The sequence below is a fragment of the Falco naumanni genome, chromosome 7 (assembly GCF_017639655.2).
Source record: "Falco naumanni isolate bFalNau1 chromosome 7, bFalNau1.pat, whole genome shotgun sequence".
Lineage (NCBI taxonomy): Eukaryota > Metazoa > Chordata > Aves > Falconiformes > Falconidae > Falco > Falco naumanni.
The window spans coordinates 45264275-45290475 of record NC_054060.1 but is presented as its reverse complement, the minus strand read 5'-3'; the positions used below and the strand labels follow the sequence as shown (position 1 = coordinate 45290475).

At 46.1% G+C, this 26201-nt stretch overlaps 1 protein-coding gene across 3 annotated transcripts in view; it reads left to right on the top strand.

Moving 5' to 3' along the window:
* Positions 1-25748, top strand: part of CD82 (CD82 molecule) — a 41225-nt gene extending 15477 nt beyond the window's left edge. For all 3 annotated transcript variants that reach the window (XM_040600376.1, XM_040600374.1, XM_040600375.1), the window contains exons 2-9: positions 4775-4856; positions 10444-10516; positions 13908-14032; positions 15218-15292; positions 20154-20261; positions 22542-22733; positions 23027-23110; positions 23626-25748. In XM_040600376.1, the coding sequence (XP_040456310.1) occupies positions 4794-4856; positions 10444-10516; positions 13908-14032; positions 15218-15292; positions 20154-20261; positions 22542-22733; positions 23027-23110; positions 23626-23703 (798 nt within the window). In that variant the 5' untranslated portion in view covers positions 4775-4793 and the 3' untranslated portion in view covers positions 23704-25748. The remainder of the gene's footprint in view (positions 1-4774; positions 4857-10443; positions 10517-13907; positions 14033-15217; positions 15293-20153; positions 20262-22541; positions 22734-23026; positions 23111-23625) is intronic.
* Positions 25749-26201: the final 453 nt, after the last annotated feature.

Here is a 26201-nt window from a genome sequence, read left to right as displayed (position 1 = left end):
GCATATCCTATAGAGTCTGCTTTTGTTTTACATCCCCTGGGGTTAGAGTCTGAGGGGTGGTAGCGAGGAGCAACTGGCCAAAGTACATAGGAACAACCTGCAGCTGCTTTGTGACTGATCATTTACTTCCCTTAAGGAGGGGTTTGTGGGAGAAGGGACAGCATCTTCCAGGCTGTGTAGATGCACTGAAATGTGAACTCTTTTCTACTTGAAGTATTGGGGCTGACCTTCAGAGCTTGTTGCTCTCAGGAGTGTGTGTGCTGTCCTCAAGGGTTTGCGGGATCTTTGCACTTTAATAATGTACTGAGATGGTGATTTCCACAACTGATCTACTCTGATTTGTGTTGAGGTTGTTCCTGCTTGTCTCCTCCTCTTTCACCATGCTTGTAAAGGAGCCCTTATTTGTGCTGTGCAGTAACTTGGCAGCTGAGGTGCTTCAGCTCCCAGAGCTCGTCTGGAAGAAACTTGCACTGCAAAAGCAAGGGTGGTGCTCCCGAGAAAGGCTTACTCTTACTGGCAAAGCTGCGTGGCACAGGCATGTACAACACTAGCCTGAGCCAAGGCTTCATAAACTTCAGTGAGCACTAAACATGCAGCGCTTGCTAGGTAGAGGCAGTACAGGATATGATTCGAGAGAGCAGGATTGCAATTAAAAATTAACTTAGCCTTTCTGCCCCTTGACTGGTGTGGTTGCAACACCTGTGCGTAAGTGTTCTCCCCCCACCTCGCCAGCCCGTGGCAGGGCCAGCAGGCAGAGGTGTTCTGCTCTCCCTGTATTGCCTGTCAGTCACTGTAGTCATCTTTTGTGAGAAGAGGGCTGAGAACATTGCAGGCTCCTGCGACAAAACTGAGTTAATCTCCGAACCATGATGGGACTCCCCTGGTGTCACTAACAAAGCAGGCCTCTGTCTGCCTCTTCTCAAACTGAGTTGTCCTGGATTTTGTGCTCCACATACTGGTTTCTCAGTCATTGCTGTTGCTGGGAGAGCGACAGGCCTGAGAGTTGGAGGTGGTGGAGGGGGCAGGAAGCCACCCCATGATGCCTGTTTAGCCTGCGTGGACTTGTCCTGTTCGTCCATGTGTGCATAAATAATCCTGTGTATCTGTACAGGATGGAAAGTGAAAGGCTGCGAGTAATGCCACTCTTCAAGTTGACACTAGGGTCTCATGAAATCCACTGTAGAGCTGACGTCAGTCTGGAGAATGACAGGGAAAATTTGGAGGCATAGGGGCAGGACTGCTGAAAAGTGTGTGTGGCTGCTTGGGGAGGAAGCTTCCAATGATCAAAGCAGTTGGGGTGGAGTGGAAAAGGAGAACACAATTAATTGTGGACAACTAGTGGAATTTGAAATTTGCAAACTTCATGTATTAAAATTTACATGCATTGCTGCAGGATGTTAAGTCTCAGGTGTTGACCAAGTTCAAAAGGCAGATGGTCAGCTCTGACTGCCACTGTTCACAGGCAGCATTGACTGGCAAGACTTGGTACTTAAGCCAGCCCTTTGCTGCCGAGTGGCCCATGAATATGCCTGGTTGTGATAACTCCAAGCTTGTCTGCTTCCAAAGCTGACCCATCTCAACTTTTGTTGAGTTGCTGCTTCAACTGTATGGCAGTATTGCTAGTTTTGTGACTGTGTGATTCCAAAAGGTAGGGTTTTGAGGAGTTTCATTAATGTAATGAACAGAAGTTTATAATTTCTTAAGGATAGCAGAAGAATTAGAAAATCTGTGATGTTTCAGCATGTGGAGCCCTAAAGTATCTTAAAAGCTCGAACAGAACCCTAAAAACCTGGTTCTTTTTTGGCTTGAAAACAGTACTTTGAATTACTTTAGGGCTAGGAGCTAGGAAAGAGGTATTACCTCCCAGTGGCAAGAGAACAGTGCGTAATGCTGTAATTCACAGCTGGGTTTTGGTTTGTTTGTTTGTTTGTTTTTAATAAACACTGAAGTTGGTATGCCTTTATGACATAGCTAGAAGAGCCCTGAAAGCAATCTTTTAGTCTTGTCACCTCAGGCATGTCTCTTCCGCACCAGCTCTTGTCAACTTGTTTAACTACTTAATTACCTTGGATAACTATTGTAAAGATCCTAACAGCTCTGCAAATATCTGTTTTCCTGGCAAATGAAAGTGGTGTGGACAAAAGAATTGGAAATAAGCAGCACACGACTACTTAGTGCTAGGAAGTAGATCAGCAAGTACTGGGAGTTACCCCTCCAGCTTGAAAATAAGGAGGATTGCACCTGGGACCAGACATCTTAAGGTAAGAAGTCCAGTGCCTTGTGCAGGAGGTTATTATCTAGCTTAGTTCTTGGCAAGGTTGCAGAGCAGAAAAACACTTGTATCCCTCACAACAGACATTCATCATCGCCTGGGGACCTGGCTGTCTCAATGTTCTAGTTAGACTGCCAGGCTCCAGTTTGTGATGCTATTAAGGGGAGATGTGTTCGTGGTGAAGCCAGTAAGCAAGCCAGCTGGATGGGAAAACTTAAGTCTTAGTTATCCTCTCCAAGTGCAGTCTTAGGTGATGGTGCTTGCCAGGATCAACTGCCCGAGAGAATGTTCCTCCTGCAGAGGAAAGTGTACAGTTTGAAGGAAGCTATGTTTGTGCTCTCCCTGCTCAAATACTCGCCCCTTTTCTGAGATACTGTTACAGGGCATAGTAGTCTTTGGGTTACAGCTGTTCTGTGACAGCAAGCTGGCATATGATTTGTAGTAGGGGAGTTGTTTTAACATGAGCAAGGCTTACTGAATAAACTTGCTGTCATTAGCCAAGGGTACGAATCTACTAACAGAGAGCCTTCACTCGCTTTTCATAGGTTGGTAGTGATGCAGCTGTTGTATAGTGCATCTGTGCTGGAACAGAACCAGCTCATAGCTGATGGCTGCGCCTGGGGGAACTGGAAATGGGAATGCTGCCTGTTTGATATTTGGTGTAAGTACGGACTAGGACTATTACCGGAGCTTTTCACAGCTAATTTGAAGGACCTGCTTCTGGGTACTGCTGACTTTATGGACTCTGACCTGAGGAATGAACTGAAGAAAATGAGTGTGCGGTGGTGCTAACCTGGTTCTGCAGTAAGAGCTCCTTAGGTGCAATAACTGCTATATAGATGGGATTTTTAAGATCGACCTGTAGCACAGCTGGCTGAGATTGTATTTCTGTACCACTTTCCGATCTCAGTAGTGTCTTGCTTAGGCACTGTGTGGTGGTGGGTTTAGCACAGCCTCTAGCTATGGCATCTCTTGAAGGTAAAACAGCAGTGTTGTCTTCAACCACAGAACTCATATTTGTGCTCTCTTGGTAGTTGGAGGGTGATCATTGCTTGGTGGGAAGACTAACCAGTTATAATAAGGCCCACATACCAGTTTAGCTCCAGAGTTAACCTAATTATTTAATAGGATTAAGCAAAAGCCTTTGATTGAAACAAAAGAACATACTGGGCTCCAGTGACACTCAGTATACCCAGGCTGGCAGCAGGGAACCCTGCTGACCTTGCTGTCTGGGGCTGGCTCTTCCCAGGCTGGACTGGTGACCCCAGCCTAGTATTTCTCTTCCTCTGGCTGTTGCTTCTTAAAGCAGCATGGTCTGTTTTGAGCAAGGAGGTTGCTAGAGCAAATTTTAAGGAACTTAAAAGTCCTTTCTTGCAGGAAACGTAACTGAGCATGGGGGAGGAAGAAGAAGCAGGAAAGCTGACTTCTGAGCTGTCCCCCACCAGTCCTCATGTGTTACCCAGCTGTGCTGCTTCTGCAGGGGGGCACTTACTCCCAGTAGTGGGATTGGTCTGTGGGACTTCTTTCTAGCTTCTGAGCTCTTTGCTGTCAGACAAGTGAGAACTGAAGTTGCCTACAGTAATACAAATCTATTTACTCCCCGGGTCCTGCAGCACAAAGACCTAATGAGGATCCATTGCTGATAAACTGCCTAATTTGCAGCATTAAGAGCAACCTTGTCATCTCTTCTCATGCTTTACATAGGCTTCAGCCATGGTAATTGAGCAGAGTTAACTTCAGATACAGTAAAGTACCTTTTCTCTGTGGTGAAGACCTGCCCTGGAGTTTGCTGCTTGCCCTCTCTGTATTGCTTGCTAGTCACCCCATAGTCTGTGTGGGTGGTACCAACAAAAAACGGCATTCTGTTTTATCAGTGCTCCTACAGCTTTGGAAACTGGGACTGGTTGAAATCTTGCTTGTCTTGATCTTGCAGCTGAATTGGTAGCTCGTAACCGTGGAGCAGACTCACTGATCATCATGCATATCAAAGCATCAGGTGCTGAGTTGTGCACAGGAAGCTTGATTTAATGCTGCCTTTTATATTGACCCCTTGGCCTTGGTCTTCGGTGTTCCTTCAGCTGCTTAGGGGTCATGAGGAAATGAGATTTTGTGGGGGAGGGAACTGGCCTTGTGAGCTCCTTCAGATAAGTGCATCCCTCTTTGCTGCTGGGAGTGGTAGCTAGAGTTGGTGTTTTGGTTGATACTATTAATGCAAAGTCTGTATAAATAGTGATGGAATTAGTAGTGTATTTGTGATTAAACCCCTTCTGTAATTGCTGATAGCCCTCTGTCACTCTCAAGGACATTTTGGTAGCAGTGGCTGTGTGTAGTGATGATGATGTCCTGTTTTGCTGCCCTGAATAGGCAACTCGGGTAGTCTGTGGATCACGTGCTTTCTGTGCGTCTGCTGTGAGATCCAGAGCTCTGCACAGGGTAAGGGTGTTGCTCTGAAACTGCCTGGAGGACCTATCACTAACAGCTGGTTGTCTGCTTTCCCCTTAGGTCCCATAAGTGAAAGAAGATGGGGTCTGGCTGCCTAAAAGTCACCAAGTACTTCCTCTTCCTCTTCAATCTCCTGTTCCTTGTAAGTATCGAGGGCACCTGCAGAGTAGAAAGGAAGGCCTGGACTAAAATTAGCTGGAAAGGTTTTTTTTCTGGATGTTGGCCAGTTTGTACATAAAATTGCCAGAGTTATGGGAGAAGGGAGAGAATCCCTGAAGCTGAGGGATGTCAGAGCTGCTCTGTGGCTCCCAGGTATATTGAGCAGCTCTGCTCCCAGTACCCACGTGCTGTTTCCAACGCACACAGCTCCCTTCCTGCAGTTGGAAAGGAAATCAGGAGTTATGGGTCCTTTCTGGAAGGAGAGTAGTAACTGCTTTCTCTGCCACATCTGGAGTAGCAAAGCTACAAAACCTGCCAAGTAATGGCAGTGCCCTCCTAAATAGGCTGGGCAGGCTTCAAAGAGTAACTCAAATTTTGTTCAAGTCCCAACGGCTGGTTTTGATTTTTAACAGGATGAATTAGTCCAGTTCCCCTATTTGAAATGGAGTTGGGAGGTGGGGGAGAGTGGGGCAGGCTTGTGTGGGGAAATGAGGCAGCCCACTGGATGCAGTTATGTTCAAGTGTGAGGCTCAGCAAAAGGTGAGCTCCTTTTGGATCAGAGTGGGTCTGGGAGGGCTGCATACATTCTTGCACACATCCTTTTGTGAAGCTTAGGTATAGTGTGTCATGTGGACCGTGATGGTACTGTTGGTGCTGCCCTCCTGCAATGGGATGGTGTAGTAGGGAAGCGTAAGTTTTCAGCTTTCCACAAATGAGCGAGAAGGTAGTCTGTCTGATATTGTTACCCTTTGTGTGGTGTGTAAGGTGAAGAAAAGGGCAGGCTGGGAGGGCAGGGAGGGAAATGGAGCATAAGGTGAACACCGCTTTCTAGTCTCAGTCCCTGCACACAGCTCCACTCTTGCTTCCTGCATGACTGGGCTGTGCTGCTGGCACATGGGCTTGAACTTGAGGCACATCTGGATCTGGTTTCCCTTGGCTTACTCTGCTGGCTCTTTCCTCTCTGCTTTTTGCTTCCATCCTAAGAGTAGTTAGTTCTGGTCTATGAGTTGAAAGTCAGGGGTGCTCAAAGCATCCATGGGGAAGATTTTTGGGACGGAGGGAAGAGGAGAGTTTTTTCAAGTGCCCTGGATCTTTCGGAGTATGATGCGGTCCACTTTAAGGATAGGAAAAATCCAGATGAGTCCAGGTCTGACTCCTGCCAACGCAGGACTCCTCTGAAGACATTAGCATATAGGCTATCTTCTCTCTTGAAGAGGTGCTAAGTTACATGCTGCTTAAAAAGTAACTGGCCTACCCTGGCAAGCAGAGCTGCATTTGTTAAGGCAGTGTTAACTTGTCTTAACAAATTGAAGACTTAATGTCTTAACAACATTAACAATCTTGCTGGAGCCCAGTACCTGGGCACTGTCTAGTCTTCCTTTATCCCCAGGCCTAGGTCCAAGTTCATTAGTTAACCTCTGTACAAAAAAAGTTCAAGAAAGCCAGCCTAGCATGGGAGGAAAGGGGAAAGACAACAGCCTGCCTTACAACACTTGCTGGTTTTGCTGGATGCTATCAGTGGTCATTGTGGCATCTATATTCCATGCTGCCCTCCTCTCCCCTCTCTGCTGAGCCAGGCATGAGTGGCAGGCAGCCTGTGGGGATTGCTGTGCTGTTTGTTGGACTGACCCACCTCTGTGCTGAAAAGCATCTTCCTTTATTTCACAAGACTGGGAGGATGGCAGCCACTGAATCCCTCTGCAGGTATTGGGGAGGCTTGAACACTCCTGTCTGGGTTGCAAGTGATGGAAAGCAGCTGTTCTTTGTCCCGTGCACACCCTGCACCAAACCAGCTCCTCTGGTACAGCAGATATTCCCCTCTCGGGGAAGGCTGATCTGATGCACGAAGCTGGGCCTGGAGAGTACGGGTTTTAAGGTGGGCTGTGAGGAGGTCTATGCTGATCAAAAGGGAGAAGCTGCTTTAATGAGCTCTTTGCGAAACCCACCATGCAGATGCAGCACGGGTGCTGTCTTCCCCTCAGGCTGCTCCATGGAGGTGAGGTCGCTGAAGCCACAGTGCTCTGGTGGGGAGCTTGATACTTCTCCAGATTGAAGATTTTGAGTGTGTTTCTGTCTCAGCTGATGACAGGGTTTTGCATGTGCCAGATGTTGAGGAAGGTGGTATCCATTACTCGCTTGCTTCCATAGGAATTAGTTGATATGAGAAGCTTTTTCCATTATGGTTGTTCAAGGTCTGAATGAGAGTGTGTGTTGGGAATTCTTGAGCTTATAGAATGTGGTAGATCAGTATTAATCTAGCAGAGAAACTGCTTCTGTTGAGTTGCTGTGAGTTTCCCAGCACGGGCAGGTTTTGCATACCTCGTTTCCCAGAGCTGCTGAGTTTTGAATAGAGTGCTTGCATAAATGTGAATGTTAATGCTGATGGTGGAGCTCTGTGTCTGCTCTGGACCTTGAGCTGAGCTTCTGTGATTGCAGCCTGTGCAGGCCAGCCCTTGCTGTCTGAAGTATGATCTCCAGCCTTGCTTGTAGCTGATGAATTAAGCCTTTAGAGAGATGCTAGTGACTCTTTTAGAAGTTAGTTATTGAAATAGTACTGCTCTACAGGTCGAGGTCTGTGAGAAGGTCCCTTGCTGTAGCTGAAGTAGTTCAGGGACTTGGTATTTTGCAGTCTTGGAGCCTTACTTTAGGGAAGGGTTTGACCTGCTTTGATTAAAGGGAATAAGGTTATTTGGACTGCTTGCCTACTTGCTACAAAAGATACCAAACCCATAAGCTTGGAGTGTTAAGTTTTGATTAGAGAAACTAAGCTCTTACATCCCTACTTTCTTGGGTAGTGGACACAGGCAACAACAGATGCTTCTCCTTAAAGGGAAAACAGTTCTGTGAGACAAGTTCAACAGTCTTTAGAAACTATTTGTTTAGAATATATAACTGCCTGTCCTACTTCTGACCCTTCTGTAAATGAAGCAGAAGATGACTACCTAAAACAAAGTCTGGAGTTTAAGAGCCGTTCTGTTGTGCCAGGCTTAAGTTTCCCTCACGCGGTCTGAGTGTGAAGGAAGGCAGTGCTGGGGGAGGACAGCTGGGGACCCCTAGCTGCTCTTTCCAGAAAGGTCGGTCAGCTGCGTTGCAGCTTAGTTCTGTGCCCCTCTTCGCTGGGCTCTGCTGTAGGAAGCTTCTGGCCCTACCTTGAGGGAGCTGCATCCTTCTGGCTTGGGTACAGAAGGAGATCTTGCTGAAATCGGGAGTGAAATCTCCACCCTCAGGGTGAAGGGGAGACATCTGTCCCCCACTTCAGGAGTTTAAAGCAGCAGAGCAGAGGAATTAAGTTCTATGGAAGGCAGATGTGATTTCTTCTACGGACAATCTGAAGCCAAGCCAGTGGCAGAAGCAGCCTTGCTATGCTGTGCAAACTCCTGAGGATGCTGAGCAGAGATACTATCCTGCTAGGATATATAAGTAATAAGTAAAAAGTAAATATACTGTTGTTAATAGGACAGTGTTTTCTCCCTGCCGTCCCCTTTTAGTGTTTTCCACAGCAACTCCTGGCAAACGCATGAGTTGTGGACTAGAGCAAAGGTCAGAGTGAAAACAGACCTTGGATAGCCTGAGCACCTCATAACAAATAACTTCCCAGAAACTCAGCTCGGCAGCCGTTCTGTGTTTTGTCAGCAACAGCAAAACTTAGGTGACATTTCAGGGTCAGTGAGCCAAGAGAGATGTCATATACAGCCCAGTTTGCATCTTTAAGACAAATATTTTATTAAGACTATAGTTTAAATGTGAGACTGCCTTAAGCTGTAAATTCAGCAGTTCTTGGCAATACCAAGTTTGAGAGGAATTTTTTAGGCGCTGCGGCTGGTGCATGTTCAGGGGGCCTTTCTAGTTTGATCAGCAGATTGAATGCTGCGGTACAGCATGTTAGGACATAAGGCAAGGGGAACTTTTGTTACTGCCATTGTGTCTTTCTTTTAATCTTTTTTTTTGTCTTTTTTACTGTGATGGAACAGCTACATACTTTCTGCAGCTGAGTCAGTCATCTTCATCTATCTTTGTAGATGGGAACTTGCTTGGTGACTTTCTAATCCTGTCCCCAGAGCTAACTGCATGTTGTGCCCTTTGCCAAGCCAGAGAAGCTTGCGAGCAGCTTATTTCAGACTGTTGCTTTATCTTTGCTCAGAAAAGCTTCTTTGTATGAAGAGCTGAAGCATAGTGTAAACTTTCAAAATGTGGAGCCAATGCCTGTCCATACAACCATCTCTGCCAGCTTGCTTCAGGTGGTGGTTTGACATTTTCCTTGTCTCCCAAATGTCAGAACATTCTCTAATGAAGCACAGAATTGTGATTTTTTTTCAGCCCTATTGGTTTATTTACTATTTCACTTCATCCTGTCTCAAAATCCTGCTGGTGTAAGAGCTGCTTGCGGTTCATGTCTTCTGGAAGCATCTCACTTGTGCTTCTTGTCCTCCACTTGTTTCTCCAAAGTCTGTTTTAGATCTTTGCACAAGTGGTTTCCAGCCTTTGCCACTTCTGGCTGGCTGAAGCATATTTCAGCTTCTTATCAAACCTGCAGACTTATAGGCTTCTCTGCATAGCTACTTTATTATGGGTATAATAGTGTTCTCATCCTAATTTGGGGCTGGGGTCATTTACATGCAAACACCTCACAGTGTAGTATAAAACATGGTGATACCTGGAAGCTGAAAAAGAGCATGCTCTTCCCCCCTCTTTCAAAATGAGATGGGAAACTGTATGTCTTACAGTCTTGATTCAATGTCTGGATTCAGCTGAGTCCTCACAGGGGTATGTATATTGCTCTACTAATCCTTGCCCTAGATAAATCTGACTGTGTGGTGATCAAGGCAGAGACTGTGGCTGGTGTTTCATAATGCTTGACTCTCATGGTGGCAAGATGTGTTGGTTTGAGTGGCTGGGGTGTTCTGGAATAAAGTAGTGGTTGAGTCAAAATGCCTAAACTTGGCTTTGGAAGGGACAAAAGCACTTCCCTTAGGAGAACCTGCATGCAGAGTGAATGCTGCTGGTCTCTTGCATTTGTGGGTTGAAGCTGTAACATTACAACAGAGCCTGACAAGCTGAAGATTTCCTTCCTGGGAAGGTTCCTGCTGCCAGATATCTAATCCTTTGGCAGCTGGCTCCCAGCCTGGTCCCATAGGGTCAGGGATTTATCTATTAAAAAAATATATAATTAAAATATCTTTAAAATCACATGCTAGATGTGTTTGTTCTTCCTCGGTTCTTCACAGAAGCAGCGTACTTATCTTTTGCTCTTCTGACAGCAAGATTCTAACAGCAGGGTATCTCTTCCTCAAACTGTGTTCAGTGGTTCTCCTATACAACCTCATGTACTACTAAAATACTGTGTGAAGGACTGCCAAGCAGAACCTAGGGCTTCTGTGCAGTTGGCCGAGGCATTCTTCCTGGCGTCATGCTAATCTTGTTTACTCTGGGAGGAGTACCATGGGGGAGATGGGTGGGAACAGCAAAAGAATATTTGTTTTTACTCTGGAAGTACGGAGAACAGTGACTGCCTCTTCTTATTTGCCTAAACTGATAAGCCAGCTATATGTGTCTTGTTCTTACTCTTTCAGATCCTGGGTGCTGTGATCCTGGGGTTTGGAATATGGATTCTGGCCGACAAAACCAGTTTCATTGCGGTTCTACGTAAGACCATGTTTCTTCATCTTATTTCTCATTCTGAATTGACTCTAGTCTGGGGCAGTGCTTGACTATGGTGTAGTCTGTGGATGGCAGTACTTCTATGCATGGTCTGTGACCAGAGCAGTAACATGGTATATAGCAAGATGGAACTCTTATCAGGGACAGGGTGAAAGGGAGCAACCCTGGAGACACAGCATTCCTCCTAGTCTTGTGGATTGCAACACTAGGGTCAGACTGAGTGAGAGCATTGCCTCTTCACCCAACAATCCAAATACTTCATCTTAAACATAGGGACTAATATTTCATGCTATTTTCACTGCACGCTCTGTGTTTCCACAGCAGCTTTCTTGCTATCATTGTGTCCAAAGAACCCCAATGTCTTAGTGTAGTTTTGTTATTTGAGTCCCCTGTGCTCTCACTGCTTTCTGTAATGATCTACTTCAGTTTGACTGTTTTAAATGCCAAAGGAAGTACCTGGTTTTATTGATGCTTCATGTACATTGAAAGTAGCCAGTATGTTTGTCGCTAAGCAGTAGGGGATGCAGATCTGAGAGGGGGACAGAAGGTGTGGATCCATACAGTCTTTAGTGCTCTGACTTCTAAAACATACTTGATTATACACATTTCATGAGACTTAGCCTGGCCATCAGACATGTTTTGTGTCACTGCGTGTGTGAGGGGCTAGCTTCCTTCCCCTTTAAGTCAGCCAAGAACATCGCCTTGAATCTTAACAGAGGCTCTGTTTTCTGCAACAATCGAAAAACTGAGCTGTCTTAGCAGAGCCTGGGCTTCTTAAGGCTGTAAGTGGACTCTCACCAAATGAGTAGCTCAGCTCCATCTTTCACAAGCTTTTCTTCCTTTGTGCTTTTTTCTAGAGGGGGGTTTTAAACAATTTTTATGCTTCAGTGGGTCTGGTTACCCCTTGCCACTACCTCCAGAATTGTTGACTCTGACTCTGCTTGCAGCTCCAGGGAATGAACAGTAGTAGCATTCATAGCTGTGTTCCCAGCCACACTGGTTCTGCAAAGGGCTTTATCTCTGAGGTCGTGCTGAACACTTCAGCCTGGCTTTGAAAGGTGCTGAGTGGAGGTAACACCTGCGCTAATGCTGTACAGACAGATACTGCTGCCTGCTCTGCTGTGCTGTGGCATCTGGCTTGCTACTGTAGTACTAGAAGGACAAGAAGCACAGCAAGGGATGTTGGTTAGTAAAGTCAGGGCACGAGCAGAAATGCACTTTTAATACACGAAGCCAAAATGGAGTTTATCAGGGCCTGGTTATTTGCAGCACCCGTTACAGTCTGAGGTGTGTTAAGTACCAGTGGGCCAGCAGCTGTTCCCCCGGCAGATGGGTGATACTGCTAGTGGTGGAGGTACCAAGTCCCTAAGCTTGGCTCTGCTGCTTCCCATTTTACCCAGAATCTCTGCTAGCAGAGCACTGAAGTATTTAGCTTCCTTCCTGGAGATTTCCAGCATCAGCTCTTTCTCCCTGCCCCCTGCTTCCTTTCCCATGCCTTGCCCCTCTTTCCCTCTGCTTTAGTAACCCAGGCATCAGGGAGGGAGCTCGGCACAGCAGGGCACTCCAGCCACTGCCAAAGGAGCCTGTTGTATTTGCTTGGCTGCCTGCCCAGCGCAGGGGAAAACACGGAACAGCAAACAGAGCAGGAATCATCTTGACAGCAGAGCCTTCTCTTGCAAGACAAGACATATTGCGGATGAGAAGTGCTAGCACGGCTTCTGTCCCCCTGCCACTGTTGCTTCTCCAAAGGGCCTTTGAGTTGGAAATACCTTTTACTTTCTTTCTAATGAGAAGCTGACTAAGCAAATGTGTTCTAGTACTGTGGAGGTGCTGCAACCCGGGCACTTGGATGCTTGCATGGTGGCAGAGCAGATTCTGCAGGAGAGAATAGTGTAGTCTTGTGAAGGCCACTCCTGTAAGTCTGCTGCTTCAGTAAATGCTTTGCAGTATGAGCACCTAACCTGCACAGCAGGAGTCGGGACTGGTGAGGAAGGAGCAGCAGGATCCTGTTTTCCATAGCATGAGTCTGGCCTGGAAGCTAATCAAGGCTGAAGTGTCTGAAGTGACCAGTGTGGCAAACAGCTGTGGTTCGTGTTTTGATAAGTGATCTTTTTCCTCTGTTTGGCATGTTGTAGGGAAAAGTTTGGAAGCTGGTGACCTGCAGCAAGTATCAGAACTGGGGGGAGGTATACGTTAAGGGGGAGAGCATTAGTCTGGATTTGGTTACTCTCTCAACCTATTTCAGGAGGACTTCGGTGGAGGCTTGCCTCCTGGGACTTCTGTCCAGGAAACTAAATGCTGAGCTCTAGGAACATTATTTATATTAACTGCTGGACATTCAGAATTCCCCTACGCTGTGCAGCTCACAGGCTTAAGAATGTCTCTTAATGATAAATGAGGCTTCTGGTTACTATTTCTAAACAGAGTATCTCTTCGACTTTTATGCTGTAATATTTGCTCCCTCCAATCCAATCCTGTTCTGCAAGAAATAGTCCTGTGACCAACCTGAATGTAAGAGCTTGTTCTTTTTGTGGCTCTCGGTACTAAATGTTGAGTGGAAAGGACTGACAGCACCAGCAAGTCTGTCTGAGAGAATGCTTCCTAAACTTGGTTGAAAAACTGTTAAATGTTTAAGAGCATACCAGATACAATAGCAGGGGATAACTTGGAGGATATGTAAAAGTAGCTCACTTGAGCATATCTGTTTTGATCCTGGAATAGCATCTGTTTGCAGGGCATCATACACAGGTGCTGAAGCAGCCGGCAGTGAGTGCCTGGCTACAAGCCATTCAACACTGCCTTGTCAAGTAACCTGTCACATCATCTGTGCTTAATGCTAGCTGTAGCTCTTGCTTCATGTTTCACTCCACATAGTTTGTGTCCCACTGTTGACTGCAAGTGGCTAAGTAAAAACAGAATGGCTGGAACAAGGAATAGTGCATTAAAGTGAAAAGCTGAAACAAAAAGGGTTTTTAAGACTTGGAAAAAAACTTCCCTGAAGATAGTGAAGGGAATTGAAGTAAATAGGCAGTAGTTGTGGAGTAGAACATACTTTATCTTACTCTCACTCAGAGTGCATTTATGAGAGTTAAAAATCCAGTAAGCAGCTAACTTTCCCCAAAGAAGGTTCATCTGTTTGGAGTAACCTTGAGTCTTCCAGGCTCTGAGGTAATGGAGGCCTGCCACTGGCTTTGAAAGTCTTCCTTCATCAGAAGACACCCGGAAGCAGCCTTCTGTCTCTATGCTCAGCACACCTCTGTGCAGTCCCTTTGTAGAAGACAACAAACTGTTATATGTGGAGGCAGTTCTCTAAATGGTGAGAGCAGATGTAGTTTCTGTCAGTAGCTGATTTTGTTCCCTCTCCTGGTCCCTACAGAAATGTCATCTCCCTCCCTGAAGACTGGTGCATACATCCTCATTGGTGTTGGGGCTCTCACCATGCTGATGGGGTTCCTGGGCTGTCTTGGAGCAGTCAATGAAATTCGATGTCTCTTGGGTCTGGTGAGAGAATTCATGCTATGTTTTAGATCCAACCTTTAATACTTTTCCTGCAAAATATCTGTTGAATTGTAGCTGGGGCTCAGGTCTCCTGGGGATGGTATTTCTGCTAGGTTAACTTAAATCCAATTCTTAATTTGCACACATCAAATTCTACAGCAGTTAACAGGTCACAGCAGCAGTTCCTCAGACATTACTGATGATGAACTAATAACTCTGCAAAATGAGAGGGGATGTCACTGATACTTTCTGCAGACAGTGGGTTGAGGACTGCCAACTGAGGAGAGATTGCTTCAGGTGACCCGGTACCTTGCCCCCACCTCTAACCCTGACTTCCCAATTGGCATCATGCTCTGAGTGGTGCAAAGGCAAGTATCAAGGGCAGTGAGAGAGAAGAGGAAGAGTGACAGTGTCCTGCTGTGCTGCAAAGTTCAGCCACTGTGGAAAGTGCAAGAGTTGAGAGAGAGATTGCTAGGAATGTCCTTTATGTCAGCACCTCCTGTCAAATAGTTAATCTATTGAAAATTTTCTGTTATGGATGAGATGACACTAGCTTGTTACACCTCAGCCTGCTACTTTGTATTCAGAGCACATATGTATAGGTAACAAATTAAGGCCGCATTGTGTGTCCTGATACTAGGAACATCTAATGTAATGGTAGTAGCTGCCACTGTTTAAAAGTAACCTCAGATGTCAAACTTCTCTTAAAAACAGTTTTCTGGTGAACCTTAAATTTAGATCCTCAAACAAACAGCATTTTTTTAAAAAGGCAATTTACTTTAAAAATTTTTTTAAAAAAGTTGGGTTCATAATTCTTGCTACGGAGGCTTGGGGTAGGCAGAGTCCAGCAGATGGAGGTCAGAGTGGACTAGGAATGGAGTTGGGAGTCTGAGAGGGAGTCCCAGTTGGAATAACATACGCAGAGGGTGCTTGTAAACCCTCACCCTCCTGAAGTCTTCCTGTTGGCGTGATGGGAGAAGCACTGAAGTGCACTGGCCTGATGTAGATTCTTGTACTTAAGCTTTCTGCTGGGGAGGGCATCATCGACAGCAGAGCTTGGCTGCAGGCAAAGGCGTTGTCTCAATGTTGTGACTTCTCTTGCATATAAAATCTTACTACTACTTTGTGCTATTATGTACAGACCTTTCTGAAGGCTGAGAGTGGTCATCTGTTCTCTTTTGTTTCCAGTACTTCACCTGCCTGATGGTAATCCTCATAACTCAGGTTGCTGCTGGACTGGTCATCTACTTCCAGAAAGAAACAGTAAGTGTTTCTTACCATGCATATTTGTTTTGGGGAACAGGAGACACATAGAAATTCTTTCTTCCAAAATAGGCTATAATGTTAGCAGACATAACTGGATTCTTCTCTCCTCTACCCCAGCTCAGCAGTTTTGCTGTAGTTTGTTGCTTCTGTATCTGCCAGCCTCAGTAGTGCTACCTTCTCAAGGACTATGAAGCTGTGTTTGGTATGCAGGCTTTATTTTTGGGTAGTGGGAACAGTAAAAAGAAATTCCTGAAAGGCTTTTGACCACACCTCCTCTTGATCCTGCTACAGACTACTATTTGGGCATGTAGTAGCAGTGATTACTACCATGTTGCTTTCACTAGTGCCTTGAGGGGTTACCAGCCTGAGTGATTGCTTTTCTGACTGGCGTCCTCCTTGTGTCATCATGTTCTGTCCTTTCAGTCCTTTTGCATCTGTATGTAAAACTCTCCTTGGAAGAGCTGTCCCCTTTCACCAAGAGCAAACCCAAGTGCCTGACAGTTTCTGTACTACAGTTTGAGTTTACAGCCAAGTGGTTTAACATTTTGAAGTGGATCTTTTTGTCAGGAATGCAGTTTCACAGTGTGTGCTTCTAGAGCTTCGAGTAGGCTTGGTAGTGTAAAGGGAGTAACCTTTGAGCTACTTAAGTGCATTGCAACAGCCCATCCTGGCTATAGGTTCTCTGGCCAGGGCAGTGCCCGGTCAGGCCTCCAGCTATTTGACAGCTAAACTGGGAGCCAGATTCACACATTGGGAGCAAATTATAACTGTGGGATTGTTGCTGGTTTCTGTCCTGATATGCAGGTTCCTGGCACCAGTTGTGGGTAACCCTGCCCCTTGCCACATAACTAACTGTATATGTGTACTGCTGCACAGCTGTGCTTGCTTCCCTAAACCAACCCTCCTGCTAGGTGGTTACAGAAAGCAGGTGGTTGAAGAAGTTATGGATGGGGCCTGGTGGTGAAGTTTGAGGGCAGGGGAAAGGTGCCTGACCCCAGCATAGCTGATACGAGCTTTGTACAAGTGTCTGTGGGACTATGAGCAGCTGTTGACTGGGTTCCTTGCCAAACGTGGTGTGAATGTAGCTTGCTGTCTGGGCTGGCTGGAGCTGAAGGAGAAACTGAAATGTTGGCTAGCTGGTGTGTAAAGTTACAGCTTTAAACAAGCTGCTGATTCTCAACAAACAGCTCTGAATAATGCAGAGGAGGAGGTGTGGGGATGGGCATTTCCCTGCAAAGGGGAAGTGTGACTTGTTTGGCCATGAAATTTCGTACTGCCTTTGGTATTTCTCCTCCCGCTGTCACTCTGCTCTAGAGAGCTCCAGCTTTTGAGTTTCATTTTGAGGTTCATTTGAACCTCAGTTAGACCAGGGAGAAAATAAAGTGCTGGGGGTTATTCTGCACAGCCCTCAGAGCTGGCATGGCTGAGGTCATCACTTACACAGATCCAGCAGAATCGTAGGGGAAGCTGGGCTTTGAACAGGTGCTCCTGTTGAGTCCTCAGTGGGAAAAAAACCCACCCCAGCTTATGGAAAAGCTCTTCTAGAGCTCATCTATTTCAGGGATGCTCTGAAGTATCTGCCTAGAGCACTGAGAAAAACAGGAAGGTCTTGGCCAGACCCCCCCTGCCCCCGGGTTTGTGGCTGTGCTTCAGTGATGCTATGCATGTCGCTCTGCTTCACTTGATGTACATCATCCCAGGGCAGCTCAGAGCACAGTGAAGCAAACTGAAAACTGTTCAAGATCCTGTCCCTAGATACCTATTGTGTTCGTTCTTTCTGACTTCAGAAACTTGGTTAGATATAAACCAAGGAATAACAAGAGTGGAGGAATGGATCTTGGATCCAGAATGTTGCAAGGTGATACTCATTCCTCTGCTTCTTGTAACTGAAGTATTTATTTCTGCACTGCAGGAGAGTAGACAGGATGACAGGATTATTGTTGCATTCTTCTCTACCTGCCCTTCTCTTATTAGTAGAACAGATTCACTATTTTTTGTTGGAATATCTGTTCCTCTTCAGTGTCAAAATCCTTCCCCACCCCTGACATGTGAGGTATGCTGCAATAGAGTTCGTGTAACTGTAAAAGGCCGAGTCTGACAGGATGGCTGCTGCTTTGCCTCCGCCATGCGCATTGCTAGAGGAATGCCCCTTAAGACTGGAGTTGCCCAGTACTACTGGGAGGATATGGATATATCATCCATTTCCCTGCATCCGTTGATGACTGAAACTGTGGGGTGGATTATTTTTAGGGATGACAGAACAGTAACATCACAAATGTTGCAAATGGCATTCTGCTTTGTGAGTTGAATCTTACTACTCACCCACATCTAGTGGATCACAAGCCCCTAAGTGTGTGAGAACCTGGGCAGGGTCTCTCTTGGCCTAGTTCATACAGTTCTCTGCAGCTTGGCTCTAAGTGTCTTGAGCAAAGGAGAGCTATGGTCTCTTGGGAATTGCCCTACTTGCTAGCTATTGTTTGCAGAAAACAGGCCTGTATGATTGCATGCAGTGACTTGTCTGGGGTTATGGACTATGCATTAGTTTCAGAATCTGAAGTGACTGGGAGGGGTGAGAGCTTCCTCCTGTTTTTTTGAGCATTTTTTTCGTGTGCAGGCTAAATGCCAATAAATGCTGGGGGAAGAATCTAGCTTTAGCCTCAGCAGAGGGGCAGGGTAGATGACCGATGGTGTCTAACAGTGGAAGAAGCCTACATGATTCATTCTGTGATCAAGGCTGGAATCAAAGACCTGTGCTCTTGCCTTTAGTGTTCTGCTTTCCCCAGCTCCCTTTTCGGTAAGCCTGTGTGAAGGGGGGACTGACAGCCTGCTGCTTTCTGGCAATGGTCCGTGGCTTTGGTGCCTAGGCTTTGAATGCCATGGCTGTGGGTTGGTGGGGCAGCCACAACTTCTGGCACCAGGCTAGCTAGAGCTGGGAAGCAGCAGGAGCCCAGAAGGCAAGGGTAGCCATTTCTTGGAGCAATCATCCTCCACGCAGCACTGAGTTCTGACAGGCCTTAAATGAGTGAAGATGTTGAAAGCCTGCCTAAGTGTTCAATATGCCTTTCTAGCTTGTTGCTCTTCCAGTTTTCTTCTGCCAAGTTCAGAAAGGTGATCAGCTGCAGGTGCATGTGTTTCCCCTCGGGCTGCTCTGCCGGTTAAACCTGTGAACAAGCTGCCCGTGTGTGTGCTCTCCGGAGCTGTGCTATTGTTTGCTTAATAGTCTCCCCTTCTCCAATTACTTTCTGAAACACGTAAGAATGCCTGAGTTTTTCTTTAATTGAAATGCCTCACTTCTTGAAACCAGAGGTGTTTTTAAGACTTGCCTGTTCTTGTGTAAGAGTAGAAGAGCAAGCATAGAGCTTCCCTGTGCAGTTGTGATTGAGGACATCTAGTTCAGGCCCTGTCTCTGCTTGTGGTGAGGTCCTGGGCTGGAAATCAGAGGCATTGCCTGGGATTCTTGCAGAAGTAACATTAGGCTGCATCTGGACTAACAGCTAAGGGGCTAGATGGGCCCAGGGTAGGACAGCAAACCCAGCTCTCTTTGCCTCCCTCTGCTTGTGGAGCAGCAATATGTGGAAGGGATGAGGGTGGGAACTTCGGAGGTTCAGTAACTGATAAGGCTTATGACAGCAGCCAAGGCCAATCTCATTAGTGAGAACCAGGTCAGGTTGCCTTGATTTGAAGGGAAGGAAAAGGGGAAGCAAGGTAATTAAAAGGGGAAGAGCTAGACATTGTGGAAGAAACATCGTGCAGCTTCCATCTGTCTGGACTGATACAGCTGGTCCCAGTGAGCTGAGCTGCAGTTTTCCTAGGAAGAAGAGTTGCTGATGTAGAGAAGCTTCTCTGTTACACACAGTAGACACTGCTTCCTCTTGCTGTGTGTCCCTGGGTTTGCCATGGTCACTTGCAATGCTTAATGGTAGAAAGAAAGGGATAAAACAGTTTCCACTGATCTGAAAGATGCTGTAGCATCACAGACAAAAAAGACGTGGGATGGGTGCATCCTAGTGCTCAGGCTGATGTAACTCTATCCCATCCCTCAAGTAGTCTAATCACACTTCTCTTCAACTTCTTGTGGTCTGGGTCTGTCCTTAGCAGTAACAGCTGTCGTCATGCACGGGCTAGCTGAGAAGAGCTTCAGGAGAAGGTGGGAGGAAGACGGTGAAGGAGTCTGGGTGGTAGCTTGCACCTCTCATCAAACTGAAAGGTGTAAGTATCACTGGATTAGGAATGGGGGTGAAGGGATGATTTGATACACCTGAGCTTTGTGATAACTGTTAATGAGCAGTTTAGATAGTTGTAGTACTTCCTGTCTTAATATAGACTGCTGTATGTCAGAAAACCTAGCTGTATAGAGGAGCAGAGTGACTCATACTTTCCCTGAGTGGTGGTGATGAACTGCAGTGACTGAGATTCTGGACCAGAGTCTCGCTTACAGTGCAGAGTTAGAAATATATTACCTGTGAGTACTTCAGGCAATGTTGTCTTTCAGCTTGCGCTTATTTTTCACTTCTGTCTCATCTGGGGCAAGCAGCAGTTGTTCAGCCTCTGTCTTACCAAGGTAACCATACCCAGTTCTGTTTCCTTATTGCTTATCAGGTTTGTAGCTCTTCTCTGTGCCTGGGCAAGGACTTGCTTGGAAGTACCGATGCTTTGGCTGTTGCAATGCATAGCGCATAGCAAAGCTGCAGTCTTGCCTTCCCTTTAAGACTGAGTCTGTATGTATCAACTTATCTGTACCTGTTACTTTTTGCAGTTAGCTTTTTTTGAGCGACTGAAGCTGTGTATATGTACCCTAAGCCCTAAAGAAAAGGCTACAAGGAATTGACTAATCTGTCTTGCCTTTCTTCATTGCCAGCTGAAGGAAGAGCTGTCCCACATAGTTGGAAGTCTGATTGAAAAGTATGACCCTTTGAATGAGGATGAGAGGAACTTACAAGATGCGTGGGACTATGTGCAAACACAGGTGAGTCACGGGGTGCAGCAAGAGGCAGATGATGCTATTTGTCAGTGCAGTCAATGGCCTTTAAAACTAGGCTGAGGACAGGGGAATGGGTGTTGCAAGAGGCAGTACTATAGCACATTGATCTGGCTGATCTGCAAAGTTGTCTGTGAGGCTGAGTGCTTGCAGACTAGAAAACCGTGTTGCTTGCTATTACTAGGTGAGATCCTGAACCATTCCTGCATACTGGCTGTTAGGACTAGCTACTACTGGCTGCATAGCCTAATATGTGTAGCCTATCAAATGCCTCTCCAGCACTTCTTGTCTGCAGGGCCTCCGGAACACTAGCCTGTGTGAAAGCCACAGTGCATACTATTTTTGCAGCAAGTAAGGTCCCTAGCTTATTGCCAGGCAAGCCAGAAGCACTGCCTGCCTTACTACTTGGTACATGTTGCTTGCTTATTGTGATGGCTCTTCTGCAAGTGTCAGTGTTCTTGGGAGCCATCCAGCTGCCCATGGTTTCTGTTTTAGCTTCAGGGTCAGCGCTTGAGCAACTAGGTCAGTGTTCAGGCACACTGGAGTCATGATAGCTGTTTACTGCCAAACCACAAGCTTGAGAGCTAGCTGGCTGTTGTGGTTAAGTACATGCCCAGCATGGGACTGATGCGTAGTAAGTACAAGTAATAGCATTTTTCTTCTATCTGTTCTTCAGTCTGCAAAACACTGACCTGCAGTATTGCTGCTCCTTGGAGACAGAATGGTTTATTTATGTTTTTTCACTGTAGTTGCATCTCCTTGGTAGTGGACTCAAGAGAAGCCTCAGTCTATTGTGGAGAGAGGATCCTGCTTGAGCTTTTCTTTAATGTGGAAACGGAAGAAGGCATCTTTGTAGAGGTGAAGAAGTCAAGTGTTAGGAGTGTAATTCCCCTTATGCACTAGAGTTAGCATTTGAAAAGGGGTGGGTCCTCTGTAGACCAGTCTTGGAGTAAAAAGTCCAAACCTCTGTGAGGCAGAGGTAGTTTGTTCTGGAGGCTGGGTCTTCGACACTTCTTTGGAAACCAAATGCTTATCCTGGCGTGGGTGTTCAGCTGTTTGTACTTCTCATGTCTGTTACGTCAGACTGAAACATTACTTTTCTGAGCAGAGGGGGATTTTCCCTAAACTTCCACCTCAGGTTTGATAGCCTTTCTGCTCTGTACCACAATGCAAACACGAATCCATTCTTAAGATCTTAGTCTTTGCTGGACTTCCCGATGTGCTTTCCCCTCCAGCAATTGCAGTTTTATCACGTGGCTGTATAGGAATGTAAATGTTTCTTCAGATGGAAAATTTTTCTCATCCCATCTTCCAGCCAGTCCCAACTGCAGTCGGGCGGGTGGGAATGCAGCAGGACTGGCTGGGGCTCGGCGGCATGTCAACGCCATCATGTGGTGGCTGCTGCTGTCCCCCGGGGGCCACAGTTCAAATCAGCAGTACCTTGCAGTTGGGAACTAGATAACGGAAAGCTCCTGCTTTGTGTCTGATCAAAAAATGTGTGCTACTGAAAGAAAAAGAAAGTCTCAACGTTTAAACCTATGTGAGTGGCATTGCTAGAGGAAGACTAGAAGATTAGGTAGGAATCCTTTTGAGATGTCTGTGAATACGTATGTTGTCAACACATTAATTTCTTGCCTGCCTTGCTTCTCCCTCACCAAATCAATCTGCTGATGATGAACTGGAGGGACTGAAATAATCCTCTCAAATGTGTCATACAGGACAACCGCCCTCCTCCAGCTGACCCACTAGCAACATCTGTTTTGCACTTTTACCTCCGTCTAGCATTGTTACTTGGAGATGAGATGAGCTTTGCTAGTATTTAATCTGCAAAGATTAATGAAAATTACTCTAAAATCGATGTCAAGCTGTATGGCCCGCTGAAATCTGCAGCCTCATGCAGTCAGGCTGGTGGAGGAGTCTTATTCTGACATAACTGGTGTGCTAGAACTTTAGGGATGACCTGTGTATATTAAAGTCTACTATTCTCTTAAGTCTTCTAGAAGTGGTCCCTTAATTCTTGTTTTGTTGGCAGAGTGATCCTTTGCTAGGAAGTAATGCCCAATCTTCCGGACAGCCCCGTGCATAAGTTATCATCTGGTAACCAGGGTGATGATCTAACGTAACTAATTCATGCAAACTTTATGGCCTGATGGGTTTTGTTACATGGAGAGCTCCTGTACTTTCTGCCTCCACTGCCTGTTAGTTTTCACATGTGGTATGTTACCGGTGCAAAATTTAAGACCGTGATGATCTCTCTCTGCTTATTAGATCGCCTGTTGTGGCTGGACTGGAGCAAAGGACTGGGAAAATAATGTGATTCTTATCAACCAAAGCATGACTGCGTATCCCTGCTCCTGCTCCAATAGCTCCAAGGACTTCCAGGTAGATAACGGTTTTTGTAATCTGGACGGCTCTGTCAATGGCACTGCAACGTCTGCTGAGTGGCCTGTTCATGAGCAGGTGAGTGGGTCTGTCTGGACCCTTTGAAGCTTCTACTGAAGTCACCATCTCTTTGTTCCTTTGGGAATTATTTAGAGGACTTTCTTCACATCAGTATTGCTTGAAGTACCTGTGGAAATTTGGATGGGGGAGGACAAGGGATCCTGTCCTTTTCTGCTAAAGCGTCTGTGAAACTTGGTGTGGCATGTAACAGGGATAATCCCTGCATGCACATGGAGATGTGTTACGTATTTTTCAGTCTTGAGATACTTAGATTTGTGCTTCTTTCTCTTGTGACCTTGTTTTCTCCACAGGGATGCATGGATGGTGTAGAGAAATGGCTGAAGGACAACCTTGGTGTCATTCTTGGAGTCTGCACTGGTGTTGCTGTTATAGAGGTAAGTCACACCCTGATGTGAACCATACTGTCTTACCGTGGAGACTCTTTAAAAGGAAAAGCTATTTTTTCAAGTAATAGACACCTGGTTTAATGGCAGTGCAGATCTAGCCCTTGGTTCTCTCTGCCTGGAGCTTTGAACTGCTGCTTTCATTGGTTGGATTAAATGTTTAACAAAGCCCTGTCTACTTGCGATTCATGCTGTTGCATCTGATGCTTGGCAATTTACTGTGTGTGTAACCAGGAAGAATGAGAGAAGCAATGCCCCACTAGTGAGATCCCACTTGTTGCCTTGAAAAGCCTGTAACATAGATTCCAGGTGAAGGCACATGTTTTTGCGGCAAAATATTTTTGTCATCCCGATTATTGCGTTTTCCTTGCATTGGGGACTGACTGTGATCAGCTGTATGGCTTCATTAAAAGACCACTGTATTCTGCTCCCCTGTATCATCCTTTCTCCCTGCCTTATCTGTCTGATTGCTGATTTTTGTTCCTATTCCTCATTATTTATTCCAGCTGCTGGGGATGATACTGTCCATTTCACTTTGCAAGAACATACACAGCGAAGACTACACCAAAGTGCCCAAGTCTTGAGTTGGCTGACTCCAGAGCTACGGCACCACAGAGAAAGGAGCAAACAGAACATCCCTGTCTCATATCCAGACTGTCCAACCATTGACCATTATTCCTGTGACATCCCATTTCTGACACAACTCTGCTAAGAACTATTAGAGCTGCAATACAGCCTGATTTTCTGGCAATAGGGCCCTTGGGCCACTTGCATCCTGCCTCTGGATTATTTCTACTTCAAGAGCAGAACTTGACTATCTCGTATCACATGAGACACTGTTTAACCCAAGGGGACAATACTTTTGCTGCCTGCTCCATGTTAATACTATCCGTATCTCCATTCTACAACCCACTGCGCCTAACATACAATAACTCCTCTCCCACCTCGTTCTCCTCCCACATATCTTTCCCCCTATCCCCAGAAGTCCCATCTGTGTCCCATGAGCCAGGATTGCTGTTGAGATGCCAGTGCTTTGGTTGCTTTGTCTACTTCACTGACTTGTGGCAGTAACTAGTTATGCTTTATAGGCCTTCTCTTACCTTGCTGCAGTTAACCTGATTCTGCTCCCACTATGCATTTTCTAGCCTAGGCTGTCATCTGAACTATGGAGTGCTACCCTCATACTTGTTTCTCCTGCTTCTGGAGTCAGCTACACGTTGCCTTCAGCAGAGTTTTTCCCTTTAAGTGTGGTGAGAAGCTGCCAGGAGGGAGCCAAGCCTACGTGTTCTTAATGTGGCATGGGAGATTGTGGTGGTAGTGCTCAGCTGCTTCTGGAATGGGTCCCTTGGGTTCTGGATTTAACACTTACATGTTTCTCCCACTTGCCTCTTTACCTTTTCCTCTTCCCCCCTAGCACTGCTACGCTGACTCCTGTCAGCTTGGAAGCACTTCAGAGACTGCTGCATAGTGTGGACCCAGCCCCAGGCTGTCTCTGCTGGTTGCATTCTTGGGTTGCCAACTTTTATAGAGGTTACAATTCACTTGATTCTTCCGCTGCCCCTTTTATGAATGTAAAATTTGTTAGCTGTGGGTTTTAATTATGAATATGGAGGGATCTGACTGGATTGCTGTAGCTGTATATTGGAGATAGCACTGCTGCCAGTGCCCAGGTTAGGTTCTGTAGTTCGGATGCAAAGATAAGCTGCTTCTGACTCCACTGTGGTCTGGAGCCCTGACTGCATCCTGAGCTCTGTCTCAAGTACAAGCGCTGCAGCAGATAAGTAGCTGGTTCTGCAGTCGTGCAGGTGAGTGGTTTCTGTACTTAATGGCTGGGCTGTTTGCTCTATTCAGCCAGCAGCAAGGGGTGGTGTAGAGCAGAAGTAGGAAACTTATGTGAAAAACTGCCCCATCTTCTTGGATAAGGGATCTCTGTGCAAATCCTCAGTCTTAGAGGTGGCTTGGGCACAACAGATTTCCTGCAGAATCACCGTGACAGCAGGAGGTTGTATGAGAGCAAAGTGGATGGTCCTTGCCTGAGACCTGATACGAGGTACTTGGTGAGAGAGCCTTTGCCTTACAGAGGTGGTCCCAGGACTGTCTGTTGTCAGGGGTGGAGTTGTAGAAATAATCCTAGTAGCAGTTCCAGGGGATGGCTTCACTACCTGTTCAGTTTTCCTTCTGGGAACAAAGGCTTGCATAGGGGACCAGGGCTCCAGCAGTGGATCCCTGTTCTGTCCTGATCTGTGGACACAGCAGTGATGAGGGAGAGTAGATGTGACTGGGCAACTGGTTTTTATGGAGGTCTGATAAGGCTTTCCTGTTCTGAGACACCTGCACGCTCCTGCACAGATCCTTCAAGCTGACCTTTGCTATAGCGGAAGGCACCCTTAGCAGTAAAGCTTGCTAGCTTTTGTAGCACAGTCTATTCTCTAACGTGTTCTTATTTGTAAGATTCTTGTTCAGTTACAGACGCCAATGCTGAGCAGCAAGTAAAAAGGAGCCAGTGCTGGGTTTCCTTTTTGTTTTTTGTCTGGTTTTGGCAACATCTTCCTACTGGAAGAAATGCATGTACAGATATAAAAGTCTAGAAGGTGAATATTTCTGTAATAAAGACTTTGCTAAAAAAAGATATATATGCCTGTTACTTGTGCATTGCAGTGGTTTCTCCTTGCTTCCTCTCCACCCCCTTCTACTTTACATACAAATCACTGACACCTTGTTTGTTCAAGGTAGTGAAGGGTCTGTCAAAAGCTGTTCTGAGGCCCATGTGTGAGGTCAGTGTGGACTGTGGAGATACTGACCAGCAGATGGAGGTGGCAATTTTACTAGGCTATATTGTAGAGTAAACTTTGCCTCGTTTTGTGAAATATACCTGTTGTAGGGTGAGCTGACTGAGTGGGAGGTCTTTTGAATTACCTGCTGTTTCCTAAGCTAAATGATCTCTGTGTTTGAAGATGTCACTTCAAATCTGTACAGTCTGCACTATCTGAAGTCATAAACCACAGGGACTTGACTGACAAAACAGAAGCTTGCTGCGATGCCCACAGTACACGCAGCTCTTGCTAGCTTAGCTGGATCACTT